Below are 17,370 nucleotides of genomic sequence, written 5' to 3'. Positions count from 1 at the left end.
AAACTATACCGATCTCATATCAGTTGAACAGCCTTGAAAATAGATGACCAACAAAACTGTAATAGGATGATTTGATAACATTGAATTATGTACAGTTTGCTTTGTACTAGCCTCTTCTGTCTGAGGTAAACATGATAATAAGTAAATCCTGTTGCATTTTCAGATCATCTTTGAAAAAAGCTACTTTATCATTAATTTTTCGTATGTGTCTCTTCAATTAAATATTTTTTTCTACATCAGGGCTTTGGAGGTTTGCGGGGGGACCCAGGTCCAGAGGGCCCTCCTGGCCCTACGGTAAGGGAATATTTCTGTTTTAAAAAATCTCATCGAGGTGAATTAATTCACAGTTAGAATGCAGACCTGCAGGGATGTCTGAAAGGTACTCTGTGTCACCTTCAGCTATTGTTTCTGTTATGAATAACTTCAACTGGTGGTGTCTGCTCTGTGTTTAGCATCTCCTTCATGGATTGGTGGATTACACAAACTTTTAAAACAAACTTTAAATTAAGAGCCTAATCTCACCACTTACAGGCACAGATGTGTGCTTAATCACATGCTACAGAATTCCGGAAGGATACCTAACTCCTCTGTGACCATTTTGGAGAAAAGATGAAAGAGTATCAGGATGAGCTAATGCACATGTGGGCTTTAGATGGTGTATGAGAGAGGAGGAACAGAGAGAGACAGAGGGTGGAATAATAATGCAGTAAGTGTGTCAAAGAATTGGTGTCACTGCCTGTTATCTTGCCAGGTCTGGCATCTCAATAGTAGAAAGAGGTTGTGGTCTAAGGGGGATGATGTCTATGGAACAAAATTTAAAATTGGTTTCATGAAAAGACCTGAAATACCATGCAGATGGAATGACAATGATGCCCATGGAAGAGGAGGAACAGCTGCTCAAGGACTGTGTATGGCACAGATAACATACTGCGGAGATGGTTGTTCTTTAGTAAAATCTCATTCAGACCCTTTCATTTATAGGGGCCACCAGGGAAACCAGGACAGGACGGAGCACCAGGTGCACCAGGAGAAAGGGTAAGTTGGGAAAGCCAAGATCTGTGAAAAAGGGATGGTAAGTGAGGCCCAGGAAGGATGGATACTGCCAACACTACCAAGCACAAAGGCCTGGTTACCAGGCTTTTAGAGACAAGCATAGTTCAGCTGATAACATAATTATATTGAAAGCCTGCATTTGATCAGTGGTTTTGATATCCGGTACCAAACAGAAAAACCTATTGCATTCCCTTATATTGGCATTCATTTGTTTACACTTCACTTTGCTAAAACTAGTTGTTTGCTGAACAACGTATTCTAGAATGTTGAAAGAAGGTATTATTTTATTAAAGCTTTGTACCTACGGAAGACTTCTTGGTATTATTTGGTCTGTGGTATCAGCCAGATCTTCATGAACATAATCTTCTAAACCATGTAAGGCAGGAGGCAAAATATCCCCATCTGACGAAGCTCATTCACATTTCCTTCTGCATCTAAAGTACAGCACACTCGTTAAATTGAGATTCAACTCATCCTGAGATTTTTAAGAGGGATGATATCAGCGCTCCTAGTTAATTTCTCTCTAGTGACATCTGCACACTTCAAAGTTCTCTGAAAACTAGTATGAGCACACCACAGAGGCCTTAGACAAGAGTCCATGGCTACACTAATTCTGGTTAATTGGGAAGTACAGTTCTTCAGCATTAGATTTATCATAGATTCACATTCTTGAATACTTCCCTTTGTCAGACCGGTAACCCTCTACCTGTACACAGAACAACACTGAAAAAGCCACAAACAACATACAAGTTACAGGCCTCCTTTTATGTCCGGCCAATCAGAAAGGTAAACACCCATTGCTACTTTCCTCAGTTTTAAATGCCAGATTTCTCACCACATGTCAGTGTGAAGGGAATTCTCAGGAGTTCTGGTCCAGCTACTTTAACACAATATTTTTTTCCTCTGGGTTTTCAACAGAACTTCATTTTACCAGTGTATTCATTAAATTATGACACAAAAAAAATTATGGTGTTTCTGACCGGTCTTGGCTGCTAGATTGTCAAGAGACTCTTTTTTCTTTTCAAGAGTTATGACAAATGCGGGGAAAGGAAGAAACACAGGGATGATGGGTACCATTTGTATTGCTTGCTTGTATCTGGATCATGATGCAAGGTGCTGCGAAATGTTCCTGAATATGTCAAAAAAGGAGCTGAAAGACAAAGAGAGTTGTTTAGCCTTGGTAATATTTTAGCATAAATGCATGTTCGTTACCAGCCTGCCCTACACAATCTAAAACTAAAGGACCTTTTGTATTACAAGCTATTCCTAGAAGTTGTTTAGAGAATAACATTTCTGTTGAGCTTGTACACTCTGAGTCTGTTGGGAAGGTTGAGAAATTTGGCCACCTGCATTAAAAAGAGCAAAGGCTTCCAGATCATAAGGCTAAGCATTCTGCCTCCCAGTCAGAGATTCTGGGCAAGAAATAAAAAATTCTGCTTGTCTCAATGACACAGTTGTGTCTCCTGTCAGCTAAGAGTGTATCAAAGCTGACTATGCTCTCATTGGCGTCATTAGCTCCTCGGTCTGTGCTTAGCACTAGTACATTTGGAAAGACGTGACTGTCAACAAATCCTCCGGTTTGGTAGATGCCCACATTGTTCTGTTCAGACACTGCTGTATCATTGATGTGCTGGCAAAACCCAAATCATGGAAATATTCTGACCTACTGACTTTGGAGCTTATTTTCCAAATCTCTGCTTGACCATTGACTTAATCTCTGAAGGGTAATCCAGCCAAGTCAACTGACTTCTTTTCTGCATCATCTGTTGCCTTATCGACTGTGTCATGTTTTTGCACCATCAACAGCTTCTCAGTTGTCACCGTGTCCTCATCACTTACAATTTCGCCAATTCATTTAACAGTTTGTCTGCAATTATTCTTGGTTTATCCTGTGCCCCCTCAGCCATCAGGTAAGAGTTTGCAGTATTCATCTTCAGGGATGGAAGATGAGGATCTAAAACTTATTTAGAGATTTCTTCTCAGACAATCAATCAATCAGAGTTTGGTAAGTGCACTACTCACCCGTGAGGGTCGCAAGGTGCTGGGAGTGGGTGTGAGCAGCTCTATCATTTGAAGAGCCAGGTCTTGAGGTCCTGCCTGAATTGGTGCAGTGTTGCGGCCTGTCGGAGGTGGAGGGGGAGTTTTTTTCCAGGTCTTGGCCGTGAGGTAGGAGAAGGATCTTTCCCCTGCTCTGGTCCTGTAGAAGCGTGGGATGGTGGCTAGGGAGAGGTCAGCTGAGTGGAGGTTTCTCTTGGGGCCAATGAAGGAGATTCAGTCGATGAGGTATTGGGGACTGGTGTTGTGGACAAGAAATACGTTGAGCAGTTCAGGGAAACTAGAAGTACACCAACTCCAAGAAACTTAAAAGTTGAATATGTCAATTGAAATTCAGATGAGGAGGAGGAAGCTGATGACTATTGTAGCCATCGCCGAGGACACAACAAGCCTCCATTGTTGACTTATAACAGAAATTATTTATATTTCATTATTCCATCAATGGTGACTGTGCCTCTAGATATGTTTACTTTTTTGCAAAGTATGATGTATGTATGCCGCTATGGTGCGGCGGCACCATAGTGGAGCTCCTGGCCGGGACCTGAATCCATATGCTTTCTATGAAGGACTCTGGGGGCATTCTTCCCTAAATCCTGTGCCGAGGTTGCGGTGGGGATCGACTAAGCACAACTGCGGCTCTGATAGCCCTCGCGGTTGATGAGAAACGCTGTGAGGATCTGCCCCTGGACGACACAATCTACTCCGGGTGAGGGGGCGAGGCTTCCCGAGAGACTATGCCCGGAGACCTAACGCTGTTATCGGCCGAGAAATATCGGGAGCTGATCCAGAGCCGTCCATGCAGGACTGCGGGCAACCCACAGGTGTGTGCCCTTCATACTGCCATCAGGAGCGGGACCTTGGGAGTTCCGGAGTCCTGAATGAGAAACTAATTACGCTGAACGCCCAGTGACGCACTTTTCCCCACTGGGTACGTGACTCCCATCTGGGACCTCGCACCGGCATAGTCACTGCTGGACGTACAGTACAGGACCAGGCAGGACCAGGGGGCCATTGCATCGATGCTGGGGTGGGACTCGGTTCCCCAGCAGGCCCTGTGTCCACCCGGCGCGGGAGGTGAAGTTACACTCCCGGCGCCGTATTTGAACTCTGCCGCCACTCCAGCATCGCGGGACGCGCTCGGGCATGCCCGGGCGAAGCCAAGGCCATCTGTGCCCATCAGAGACCGAAGGAGGCTGGGCTGGGCCACCCCTCTTGACTCTGGTTAAAATTCCTGCGTAAACCCGGCTACAGGACATTATATTTCTTTCAGGTCAGTGATTTGTTAATCTTTTCTTTTTTTCTTTTTACGGTTGCACTCATTCATCTTACTGGGCTGTATCTGAACTACTTCGGGGCCAGTTGACTTACCGCCAAAGACACAAGTTGGGGTTTTACTGAATTACCTCTTTGGAGCATGGACTGTGATCCCATAGTAAAGGTAGTATTTAAGCAATTGGAAAAACTCCAAAAATGGGCAAGTGGAACTGCACTGATAATAAACAACCATTTCCACCAATTCCAAAACCCAAAATCCAACTCACCTCCATCGATAGGATGCTGGAGAAAGCAATAGGAGTGGTGGCAACTGAAATTGAACGGAGTGAGAGACTTTCATCACGTACCCCAAATTTGGACCCTCCCCTGATAGTCCTCGAAACATCACAAGCTTCACAAGCCTCCGATCCATCCCCTAGTAATACCCCTAGGGCCCTGACTTCCATCGATGATGTGCCTAATGCTGAAACACAGACAGAGGCGATTCCCTTGCGCCAAGTAAAGAGGGGAAAACCTAATCCTAAACCTCCTACCAAAACAGAGTAAAAAAAGAAGAAATTAACAGCAGAACTTATGGACGATAAAGATAGTAGGGAGGGGTGTCTTCCCAGCAGATCTGAAAGGGATAAGGAACATCCAGCATGGGTTACATATTTAGTGGTGGATTTACATTTTTAAATAAGGGTCATTGTAAAGGACGAACTCAAAATGTTGATAGATCGGATTGATAAGATGACGACACTGTTGGAGACTAGGGTATGGGGCACCAACGGAAGGGAAGGGACTGGCAGCGGTCAAGTAACACAGGCTACACACAATATAAGTAGGGCTGCCCCAATCCCATCCTAGAATAGCCCCTCTCCCAGTAGTATCAATGTCCAAGCAAGGCAGCGTACCACAACCCCTAGCAAGATAAAAACCAACAATCCCCCCTCCACAGAACAGTGTCCCACAGCAAGATTGCCGACAATGGGAGAGTGTAGGTTCCACAAAAAATACTGAGACCCTCAAAGAAAATAGTCCTCCACCATGTATTAATCTACCGCCAGAGTCAACCCCCCTATGTTGTCATTTTGTCAGGCATCCCGAGCTTGGTAGGGGGCATTAGGAATCCCACCAGGACCTAAAAAATAAATGTTTGTTTTGGTTAGCTAATAACAAGCAATTCCGCTACGAGGATGACGGAGAAATTTTAACGCCCCGTCGAGTAGGCTGGGTGGGCTGGAGACCCAATGCTTCACGGGGAGACTGTGTTATAATTAATTTCAGAAATCCATCAGTCGCCCGGGCAATCCTGACAAGGGACGACTGGAGACAGGAAGGAACAATAGGAGCTGTCCCGCTATGTGGTGGGAAAATTGCCCAAAGATGGGAGTTCCTCATTCTTTGGAACAGTCACAGGTCGGGTCCCAAATGGGTTTCCCTCTCACCATTATTGTTCTACATTTATGTGCTTTTATTGATGCACATCCTAGGGCATCATGAGGTTCATTTCCAGATGTATATTGCTGACCTTCAAATCCCTATCTGGCTGTATAACAACTTTGAAAGACTGCTCAGCTACACAGAATGCCTAGGACACACACCTTATTAATAAAGGAAAAAAACATAATGAACAGGAAGAACAAAAATAAATTCGAGATTTTGGTATTAAGGACCAGACCTCAAAAGGCTTTTTTTTTTTAAATCACCTTGAGCTCATTCTAATCATAGAATGTGTCTCTTGCCACACACAGATTTCTGTACTACATTCGGCGTGAGTTTCACTGCACCTGGTTGAGGTGGTCTCCTTGCCTGTACCAGATGTCTTCTGGATGCTGTTTGGCTCCTTATGTTGTCGTGTTTTATTTAAATAGTCCCCTTAGAAAGAACATTCATGAAATACATTGTGCTCTTTTTTTTAGTTTAAAAAGCTTTATTAAGTAGAATTAGACAACATAAAACATCATTACAAATGCAAATAAAACCAAAGAAATATAAAACATCTAATAATAAAAAGCAAGAGCAAAAAATGCCCCAATAGGGGAAAGAACATTATACCAATAAACAATGCTTTTTTAGGTTTTCTTAAAAGGGAGAGAGAGAGGAAAAGAGAGGGAAGGGAAGGAAAAGGCAACAAATAATATAATATCACTAAAACTAAAGTTGGCGAATAACCATTAAAGAAAAGATGAAACAAACAAAAAATCAGGGAACATGCCTAGAGAGATAATCAGTTAAGGGAGAGCATAGTAAATCTCTTTTGATTAATAAAGATACAGATGTAGCATGGGCACGATCAAGTCTGTCATGATGGCACGGTAAATTCCACCAGGCAGTATAGGCAATTTTTGTTGTATCTTTCCAATTTGTAGTCAATCAATCAATCAATCAATCAAAGCATTTGTATAGCGCACTACTCACCCGTAGGGTCTCAAGGCGCTGGGGGAGGGGGGTCCGCTACCGCTCGAACAGCCAGGTCTTGAGTTGCTTCCCGAAGGAGAGGTGGTCTTGGGTCAGGCGGAGGTGGATGGGGAGGGAGGTCCACGTCTTGGCAGCCAGGTAGGAGAAGGATCTTCCTCCCGTTGTGACTCTTCTGATGCGGGGGACGGCGGCGAGGGTGTGGCTGGTCGATCGTAGCTGGCGGGTTGGAGTGTAGAAGGTCAGGCGGTCGTTGAGGTATCTTGGGCCTTGGTTGTGGAGAGCTTTGTGTGCGTGGGTGAGGAGACGGAACGTGATTCTCTTGCTGACAGGGAGCCAGTGCAGGTTTCTCAGGTGTTCGGAGATGTGGCTGTGTCGGGGGATGTCCTGGATGAGGCGTGCCGAGGCGTTCTGGATGCGTTGGAGTCTCTTCTGAAGTTTGGCTGTGGTTCCGGCGTAAAGGGAGTTGCCGTAGTCCAGACGGCTGGTCACGAGGGCCTGGGTGACCGTCTTCCTGGTTTCGGTGGGGATCCACCGGAAGATCTTACGTAGCATGCGGAGGATGTTGAAGCATGACGAGTAGACGGCGTTGACTTGTCTGGTCATGGAGAGGGAGGAGTCCAGGATGAAGCCCAGGTTGCGTGCGTGGTCTGTCGGTTTGGGTGCACTGCCCAGGGACGGGGGCCACCAGGAGTCGTCCCAGGCGGAGGGCGAAGATCCCAGGATGAGGACTTCCGTCTTATCTGAGTTCAGTTTCAGGCGGCTGTTCATCATCCACTCGGCTACGTCTTTCATCCCTTCATGTAGGTTGGTCCTGGCGGTGGCGGGGTCGTTGGTGAGGGAGAGGATCAGCTGGGTGTCGTCGGCGTAGGAGATGATGTTGAGGTTGTGTTGGCGCGTGATGGCCGCAAGGGGGCTCATGTAAATGTTGAACAGCGTGGGGCTGAGTGATGATCCTTGGGGTACGCCGCAGATGACTTCGGTGGCCTCGGATCTGAACGGGGGGAGGCGGACTCTCTGGGTTCTCCCGGCGAGGAAGGAGATGATCCACTCCAGTGCCTTCTCTTGGATCCCGATGTTGCTGAGGCGTTTTACTAGGGTGCGGTGGCAGACCGTGTCGAACGCCGCGGAGAGATCCAGGAGTATGAGGGCCGCTGTTTCTCCGTTGTCGAGCAGGGCTTTGATGTCGTCGGTGGCTGCGATGAGGGCGGTCTCGGTGCTGTGGTTGGCCCGGAAGCCAGACTGTGAGTGGTCGAGGGAGCCATTCGTCTCGAGGAAGGCGGCAAGCTGTCTGTTGACGGTCTTCTCAATGACTTTGGCAGGAAAAGGAAGAAGCGAGATGGGTCGGTAGTTTTTGAGTTCGGTGGGGTCCGCTGATGGTTTCTTCGGTAGGGCGCTGAGTTCGGCGTGCTTCCAGCTCTCTGGGAAGGTGGCGGTGTTGAAGGAGGCGTTGATGATATCCCGCAGGTGTGGTGCGATGTCGGAGTCGTCCTTGTTGAAGACGTGGTGAGGGCAGGGGTCGGTTGGAGATCCGGAGTGGATGGAGTTCATCGTGCTGATGGTTTCTTCGGTGTTGACCGGGGTCCAGGCGCGGATGGTGGTGGTGGGGGGCGTTGGTGCGGTCGTAGGGTGCGTCGGCTGTGTGCTGAAACTGTTGTGTATGTCTGCGATCTTGTTGTAAAAGAACGTGGCGAGCGAGTTGCAGAGTTCTTGCGATGGGGTGATGTCGTTGTCTCCGGCGCTGGGGTTCGAGAGCTCTTTGACGATGGTGAAGAGTTCCTTGCTGTTGTGGGCGTTGTTGTCAAGACGTTCCTTGAATGCGGTTTTCTTGGTGGTGTGGATCAGCTGGTGGTGTTTTCGCGTGGCGAGCTTGAGGGTGGTCATGTTGTCTGTAGTTGGGTCTCTGCGCCAGGCTTTCTCGAGGGCTCGGCAGTTCTTCTTGGAGCTCTTGAGTTCGTCGGTGAACCATGATGCTTTTTTGGTGCCGGGTCTGGCGGGGGGGGTCTTCAGTGGGGCGAGGTCGTCCGTGCTGTTGCTGATCCACTTCGTGAGGTTATTGGCGGCTTGGTTGGGGTTCGTTGAGCTGGCGGGAGGGTTCAGGCTCAGGGATGTGGCGAGCTGGTCGGCTGTGATCTTGTTCCAACATCTGCGGGGGACCTGTTGTGGGCAGTGGTGGATCGTGGTCCTTTTGAAGCTGAAGTGGACGCAGCTGTGGTCCGTCCAGTGGAGTCCGGTGGCGTGGCTGAAGGTGATGTCCTTGCTGGATGAGAAGACAGGATCAAGCATGTGGCCGGCGTAGTGGGTGGGGGTGGTCACCAGTTGCTTGAGTCCGAGGTTGGCGAGGTTGTCCAGCAGGGTGGTAGTGTTGCGGTCGTTGTTGTTCTCCAGGTGGAAGTTGAGGTCCCCGAGGAGGATGTAGTCAGCGGAGGGGAGGGCGTGCGGGCTGATGAAATCGGCAATGTCTTCGCTGAATTGTGTGCGTGGTCCCGGGGGTCTGTAGATGAGGGTGCCTCTGAGTGTGGTCTTGGGGTCGGTGTGTATCTGGAAGTGCAGGTGTTCGGCGGCTGTGAGGGTGTCGTCGGAGCTGGACGTGATGCGGATGGTGTTCTTGTGAACGATGGCGATGCCTCCTCCCGTCTGGTTGACGCGGTCCCTCCGGGTGATCTTGTATCCGTCTGGGATGGCGATGGCGATGTCGGGCACTGAGGAGGCGTTCATCCAGGTTTCCGTGAGGAAGGCGACGTCTGGTGATGTGGTGTCGAGGAGGTTCCAGAGTTCCACGGCGTGTCTGTGGACAGAGCGGGTGTTGAGCAGGAGAACTTGCAGGATTGGCAGGTGAAGTGTCCGTGGGTGCGTCCTGGGGTGGCTCGGTAGCAGCCAGGGGTACGGCCGGCTTTGAGTGCGTAGATGGTTGCTGCGTCGTAGGTCCGGCGGGAGGGCTGGAATCGGTGGGGGCCAGGGGTCCTGGCGCTGGGCGCGGGCCAGGCGCAGATGGGCTTGCCTTTGGCGCGCCCGCTGCGCGTGGACGCTGCGCGCACTCTGCCATAAATGGAGAGAGAGGGGGCGCGGAGCGAGGGAGGAGCAGCTGGGAGGTGGGAGCGGGGTGGCGAATGGGAGGGTCGAGGTAACCAGCAGGAGTGGGGGCGGGGCCGCGGAGGAGCAGCGGTAGGGAGTGGGGTGGGCGGCAGCGGGGACAGCACAAGGCAACAGGAACAACAGAACAATCAGGGCAACGGAACAGCACAATACTAAACAATACAAGTCAGGGTAATGCTAAACAATACTAGTCAGGGCAATGCTACAGACCACAGTGGGGGCACAATCAGGGCAGCGATGCAAGCGGCGGCGGCAGCAGGGAACCGGTGGCTTCCTGGAGGGGCCACGCGGCGGGTAGAGCGACCGGCACTGATGAGGTCAGGCTGGGTCACAGCTCCCCGTCGCACGGTCACTCCCTTAAGTAATCCGTGGGAGGGAGGAGCAGCTGGGAGGTGGGAGCGGGGTGGCGAATGGGAGGGTCGAGGTAACCAGCAGGAGTGGGGGCGGGGCCACGGGGGAGCAGCGGCAGGGAGCGGGGTGGGCGGCAGCGGGGACAGCACAAGGCAACAGGAACAACAGAACAATCAGGGCAACGGAACAGCACAATACTAAACAATACAAGTCAGGGTAATGCTAAACAATACAAGTCAGGGCAATGCCACAGACCACAGTGGGGGCACAATTAGGGCAGCGATGCGAGCGGCGGCGGCGGCGGCAGGGAACCGGTGACTTCCTGGAGGGGCCACGCTGCGGGTAGAGCGACAGACACTGACGAGGTCAGGCTGGGTCACAGCTCCCCGTCTCACGGTCACTCCCTTAAGTAATCCGTGGGAGGTAGGAGCAGCTGGAAGGTGGGAGCGGGGTGGTGAATGGGAGGGTCGAGGTAACCAGCAGGAGTGGGGGCGGGGCCGCGGGGGAGCAGTGGCAGGGAGCGGGGTGGGCGGCAGCGGGGACAGCACAAGGCAACAGGAACAACAGAACAATCAGGGCAACGGAACAGCACAATACTAAACAATACAAGTCAGGGTAATGCTAAACAATACAAGTCAGGGCAATGCTACAGACCACAGTGGGGGCATAATCAGGGCAGCGATGCGAGCGGCGGCGGCAGCAGGGAACCGGTGACTTCCTGGAGGGGCCACACGGCGGGTAGAGCGACCGGCACTGACGAGGTCAGGCTGGGTCACAGCTCCCCGTCGCATGGTCACTCCCTTAAGTAATCCGTGGGAGGGAGGAGCAGCTGGGAGGTGGGAGCAGGGTGGCGAATGGGAGGGTCGAGGTAACCAGCAGGAGTGGGGGCGGGGGAGCAGCAGCAGGGAGCGGGGTGGGCGGCAGCGGGGACAGCACAAGGCAACAGGAACAACAGAACAATCAGGGCAACGGAACAGCACAATACTAAACAATACAAGTCAGGGTAATGCTAAACAATACAAGTCAGGGCAATGCTACAGACCACAGTGGGGGCACAATCAGGGCAGCGATGCGAGCGGCGGCGGCAGCAGGGAACCGGTGACTTCCTGGAGGGGCCACACGGCGGGTAGAGCGACCGGCACTGACGAGGTCAGGCTGGGTCACAGCTCCCCGTCGCATGGTCACTCCCTTAAGTAATCCGTGGGAGGGAGGAGCAGCTGGGAGGTGGGAGCAGGGTGGCGAATGGGAGGGTCGAGGTAACCAGCAGGAGTGGGGGCGGGGCCGCGGGGGAGCAGCAGCAGGGAGCGGGGTGGGCGGCAGCGGGGACAGCACAAGGCAACAGGACCAACAGAACAATCAGGGCAACGGAACAGCACAATACTAAACAATACAAGTCAGGGTAATGCTAAACAATACAAGTCAGGGCAATGCTACAGACCACAGTGGGGGCACAATCAGGGCAGCGATGCGAGTGGCGGCGGCAGCAGGGAACCGGTGACTTCCTGGAGGGGCCACGCGGCGGGTAGAGCGACCGGCACTGACGAGGTCTGGCTGGGTCACAGCTCCCCGTCGCACGGTCACTCCCTTTAAGTAATCTGTGGAATGGAGGAGTGGGAGGGAGGAGTAATAATTTGAAAAGAAATTGCTATGAAAAGATCAATACATTTACGAACATGACATGGAACATTCCATATGGGAGCCAACCCGCCCAAAAAAATGTGAACAATATCAAAAGGAACATCTGTAGATAAAATATTATTGAGTGTAGACCAAATACGGGACCAAAGTGTTTTAACTCTAGGGCAATGAAAAAACATATGTAACAAATCACTGTTATCACCTGAGCATGACCAGCACTTTTTAGAGTCCAACAGTCCAAACTTACACAAAGCAGAGGGGGTGTAATAAAGCCTATTGTAGAAAAAGTAGAAAGTCTGTGTGGTACTAGCTGAGCGAGAAACGGTATGCACTTTAGACCAAATTGAATCCCAGATTTGTGGAGAGAAATCCTGGCCTAAATCCAATTCCCACAAAAGTTCCAATTTGGACTTGAGCCTATCATTTGGAGAAGGTGATAGTAGTTTGTAAATAGCTGAGGCTCTAAAGGGACTAGTAAAATCAGGCGGAGGCGAAAGGGAGGGAAGTAGCAGAAGAAGAGGGAATGTGCTGTAAAATGATAGTAGACAAGGTATGAGTGAGTGAATGAAAGTGGGAAGAGTGCTTAGTAGTTATTCCAAAGGAATCACATAGATCCTGGAAGGTTCTTAAGGAGTCACCAATGAGCAATTGATCATAAGTAAGAATGCCTTTATCAATCCAAGCCTTCCATAAAAGTGCTTCATTATTAATCTTGAGGAATTTGTTATACCAAATCGGAGTGCACAATTGGAGGTGAGATGGAGAAGAGAATGAACGAAAAAGTGAAAGTGTAAGGGCTTTGGAATGTTTAAAAATAGGGGAAATAAAACGTGAAGGGGGTTGAGGTAAGCGGGTTGCTATGAGGAAAGAGAAAGGGGCAAGTTGAGCCAATTCTATAGAGCTCCAAGCCGTTGAAGGAGAGGAGAAGGAATCTATAAGAAAAGGCCAGATTTGTTTAAGATAACCTCCAATGATTTGAGGGAGCGGATTCCACTTCGTATAAGTATCACAGGGTCAAAGTTTGTTGATTCCCAAATTTTCACTTTATTCAAGTATCAGTCACAAAATGACGACAGCTTCCAAAATTCAATTTCAATATTTCTAGTAAATCCAGACTATCATCCATTAATCAAAACATCAGACAGCCGACGCGTTTCGTCCGATGACGGACATCATCAGGGCTGTTGAAAATAAATCAAAAAAGAAAAATACATTACATCATTGTATCCACAACCTACATATTTACACTATTTACAATACTCCTTTGAAACTTAAATCAGTTAGACATGTATTCAATTACACCTGCCTCATTAACAATATAATATTTATAAGTATGCATTTAAAGAAACCTAAAAAACGCATCCACAGAACTCACAAAATATTCCAAAAATAATACACCTACCTTTCAATAAAAGTTATTCACAGATACAGTTTTCCTTCCCAGTATAAATCAAACAGAATTGCGACAGTACTCGAGATCTGTAATAAAAACATCACATTGATATACATGATACATATCAAAAAAAAAATTCAATTCAATTAATCTTCCAAAACCTCTTATTGTTGTAGTGGTAAGATCAAATCTTACTATAACTAATTACATTTCTTAATATACTTCAAACAACTGTTGAATACAGCTAAATGTACAAATAAAACGTCAATCTTATGATAATATATTTGCTCTAGCTGTAAACATTAACATGCTAGTTATCATTAAACACATCTATCTATTCCCTACTGCTCTATGTGATGGACATGTAAGTCCCTGACAAGCTCCATATTAGTCAAGAAGATCTCACCTATATTATTAATTCAGTCAGTGGTAAGACCTCAACTTCCCTCCCCCCATTCAGTGAATAATGTTCTGTTCTCTGGAAAAATACAGAGTAAGGTCCAACCATTAACCGTTAGTTGATACTTAGTATTCCAACATGTCAAATACCTCGGCGTGTAACGACAAAAAACTGCTTACCACTTGACTATCCAAAGTTCCAATAAAGGATTAACGTCACTCATGGTAATTCAAAAAACTTTTCATTGTTATGTATCTGTAAAGAAGTATGCATACAAAGATATTTAGGTGTTCAAAGTCAAAAGGACGGGCTCGTAATTTCACTGCTCCCATCACATTCTATCCGATTATGTAACCTCACCTGAACTCAACAAATTCAGCTCATCCAATCCTGTTCTGTTACAAACAAAATATAAAAATAAATATATCCTGATCACTATCCATTCTATAAAAAGACTATCCAAACAACAGGTAAGATACAAAAATCCTATTCCATCTACTCTTACCTAAATCAAACGTCTTTAAGTATTCATGGCGGGAAGTCTCAGTCAGCGACGACGGGCATCTCATCAAGCCTACGTGCAATTCCCTATCACGAGCTACCGTTATTTAAACTATGTCTTAGCCAATCACCATCTTTCCCCTTTCGCGCTAAAAATTAAATGAGGTTTCCTCTCTGGTCCGAGCCGTGTTACTTCCGCTAAAAGTGAATTCTCACCGCCCTTCCTCCTATAGTGTTTCCGGTCTCCTGTCTACCAATCAAATTAGAGGGCTCGAAATTCACTAGGTTTCCTCACCGGTCCGCCTCCTATCATTGCCACTCTAAATTCTCCTTGTCGAATGCTCACCTAGTATTTCCAGTTAACCCAACCACCAATCAAAATGCAGGTACACAATGGTGCTCCCATAGCGAATTCAATTAACCCGTACCCTATCCATATCGCCCGTTTTGGACTGTCCCGCTATGTCAACAAACCCTGATATGGTATTTCCAGTTTCCCCAACACCCAATAACAATGAAAAATAACAATTATGCTCTCTCAATGAATTTAGATAACCCGTTCCCTATCCAAATCGCCAGTTGTCTGACACGCTATGCCAGCAGACCCAGATCAATTGTAATACACCCAGCCTCACGTTTAGTAACAACAAATATCCTGTTGCTATATTCAAAAGTGAAGTACCAGCTATCTCTCAATATCCCTCACTCTATAAATGATATCTAATTAAAATTCCTAACAACTCCTCCTTATATCTAAAGAAGTTAACACTTGACTAAGCTCTTCAAGCACGTCCTCGTCATATCGACAATGCCTATAAATTTACAAGAACTTTAGTTAAAAGAGACTATGTAACTTGATGTCAACTATTGATAATTCAGAGGAAGTAGTGTAGCTCATGTTCAGTGTTGAGTCCACATTGTACTGCCCTACAGCGACTGATCCATCTCGACTCCTGCTGTCGTAATCGCAATACCCAATCCCCTCCTCTTTTTGAAGGCATCACTTTTTGTAACCCATGGAACCTGATCTGAGTCTTTAGACAATGGTGTGTTCTGATATGTTGAAAAATTGGTGACTTGTCATCCCGATTTTGAATTGATCTAACATGTTCCTGTATTCTCAATTTGAGTTTTCTTTTGGTGCTACCAATGTATACTTTGTTACATTCACACAGAATGGCGTATACCACACCCTCACTATTGCAGTTTATAAATTCCTTGATTGTGTGCACTTGATCCGTATTAAAACTGAATTTCTTAGTTTTGTTCATACCTAATCCACATATATTGCACGATCCACAGGTGTAAAAACCCGCAGGAGTTTGGGATAGCCAATCTAACTGTCTCTTCTTAATAGGCTCCAAATAATTGCTGGTGACCATTTGTTTCACAGTGGGGCTTCTCCTGAAAATTACTTCAGGCCGCTCTCCTAGTGATGATACTAGTTGTGGGACACTTTTCAGAAGATTCCAGTTTTTGTTGAGTGCCTTATATATATCTACTCTGTGCTCACAGTACTTGGTAACAAAAGCTACACGACTCATGGACACTTTGTTCCTCGTTTTCTGAGTCAATGTCAATTTCCTGTTTACTCCCAATATTCTGTTTCTCATTTACTTAAATCTTGTGTCTTATAACCTCTCTGAATCAACCTATTCTGTAAGGCATCCAGTTCCAACACAAAATCAGATTTGTTTAAGAGTAAATGCAGAATGAAAACGTGAAATATTAGGAAAATTAACACCACCAAGGTTTTTAGGCTGTTGAAGACGAAAAAGTGAAACCCTAGCTTTGCGATTGTTCCATAAGAATTGCACAAGAAGGCTAATAATGGATTAAAAAAAATAATGGGGAAGAGAAATAGGTAGCATAGAAAGATAGAAATTAACAATAGGAAGCAACATAATTTTAATAGTTGATAAACGGCCCCACCATAAAAAGAAAAAGGGGGGACACCGTTCTATGAGGGACGAAATTTTCTTGAGGACATCCGAATGATTAATTTTGTTGGTCTCTCTAATGGTGTTAGCATAAAGGATACCCAAACACTTGACAAATCTAGGATTCCATTTGAATCCTGAGCCCTCGAACATATGTGGGAGGCAAACCTATTAAGGGGAAGGACCTCCGGCTTATCAATATTTAGTTTATAACCAGAGACCAAAGAGTAGTCGTTAAGCAAGGAGAAGAGGGCAGGTAGAGAGGCAATAGGATTTGAAATGTAAAGTAAAATATCATCGGCGTAAGCAGTAAATTTGATATGCACATCTTTGTATACAAAACCAGAGTAGGAAGAAGACCGTCTTATTTTTTCCAAAAAGGGTTCCAACGCGAGAATGAAGAGGAGAGTGGAGAGAGGGCAACCTTGTCTGGTTCCTCTATGTAGGGAGAAGTAATCAGATTGGGTACCTTTAATCCAAATAGAAGTTTTAGGGTCGGAATAAAGTAATTGAATATACCTAAGAATGGTGGGACTAAAACCATGCCATCGAAGCGCACCAAACATAAAATCCCAGTTAACACGATCAAAAGCTTTCTCAGCGTCCAAAGTAATCGCAGCTATGGGGGAATCCAACTTCGCAGCTAGATGGATGATATTTAGAAGGGTTCTCGAGTTATCAGTTATTGACCTACCTTTAACAAAACCTGACTGATAAATGTTTACCAGATCAGGAATAACTGTATTGAGACGAATAGCCAAGATGTTTGCGTAAAGTTTACAATCCGTATTTATGAGGGAAATTGGTCTATAATTTTTACAAAGGGAGGAATCCTTATCTTTTTTGGGAAGGAGACAGAGCATTGCCTGTGTGAAGGAACCTCTAGATTCGCCTGTGGCGAGGAAATGATTAATTAAGGTAAGTAGGTGTGGCACTAAAACAGTTTTAAAATGAAGGAAAAAACGCACTGTAAATCCGTCCGGACCGGGAGTTTTGTCTTTGGGAAGCAGGGAAAGCGCAGCGAGAATTTCTTTTTCTGAAATGGGAGCATCTAGGGAAGAAAGGTCAATCAAGGAGTCAGCGGATTTAGAGATAGAACGAAAAAAACAATCTGTTTGCTCAGAAGAAGGATTAGATTCTGGTGTGTAAAGGGATGAATAATTATTAACAAAACAATCAAGAATCTTAGCATCCGAAGTTCGAGGAGAGCCCTGAGAATCCTTAATAACCACAATCTTAGATCTCTGCTTCTTAATTTTGAGATAATT

The 17,370-nt window shown here is 46.8% G+C and overlaps 1 protein-coding gene across 1 annotated transcript in view; it reads left to right on the top strand.

Annotated features, from left to right (window-relative positions):
• Positions 1-17,370, top strand: part of LOC144752426 (uncharacterized) — a 1,170,660-nt gene that overhangs the window by 705,557 nt on the left and 447,733 nt on the right. Inside the window, exons 31-32 of the mRNA XM_078640356.1 lie at positions 241-294; positions 982-1,035. Of these exons, the coding sequence (XP_078496482.1) occupies positions 241-294; positions 982-1,035 (108 nt within the window). The remainder of the gene's footprint in view (positions 1-240; positions 295-981; positions 1,036-17,370) is intronic.

The sequence above is a fragment of the Lissotriton helveticus genome, chromosome 5_1 (genome assembly GCF_964261635.1).
Source record: "Lissotriton helveticus chromosome 5_1, aLisHel1.1, whole genome shotgun sequence".
NCBI lineage: Eukaryota > Metazoa > Chordata > Amphibia > Caudata > Salamandridae > Lissotriton > Lissotriton helveticus.
This window is presented reverse-complemented; position numbering and strand designations above follow the sequence as displayed.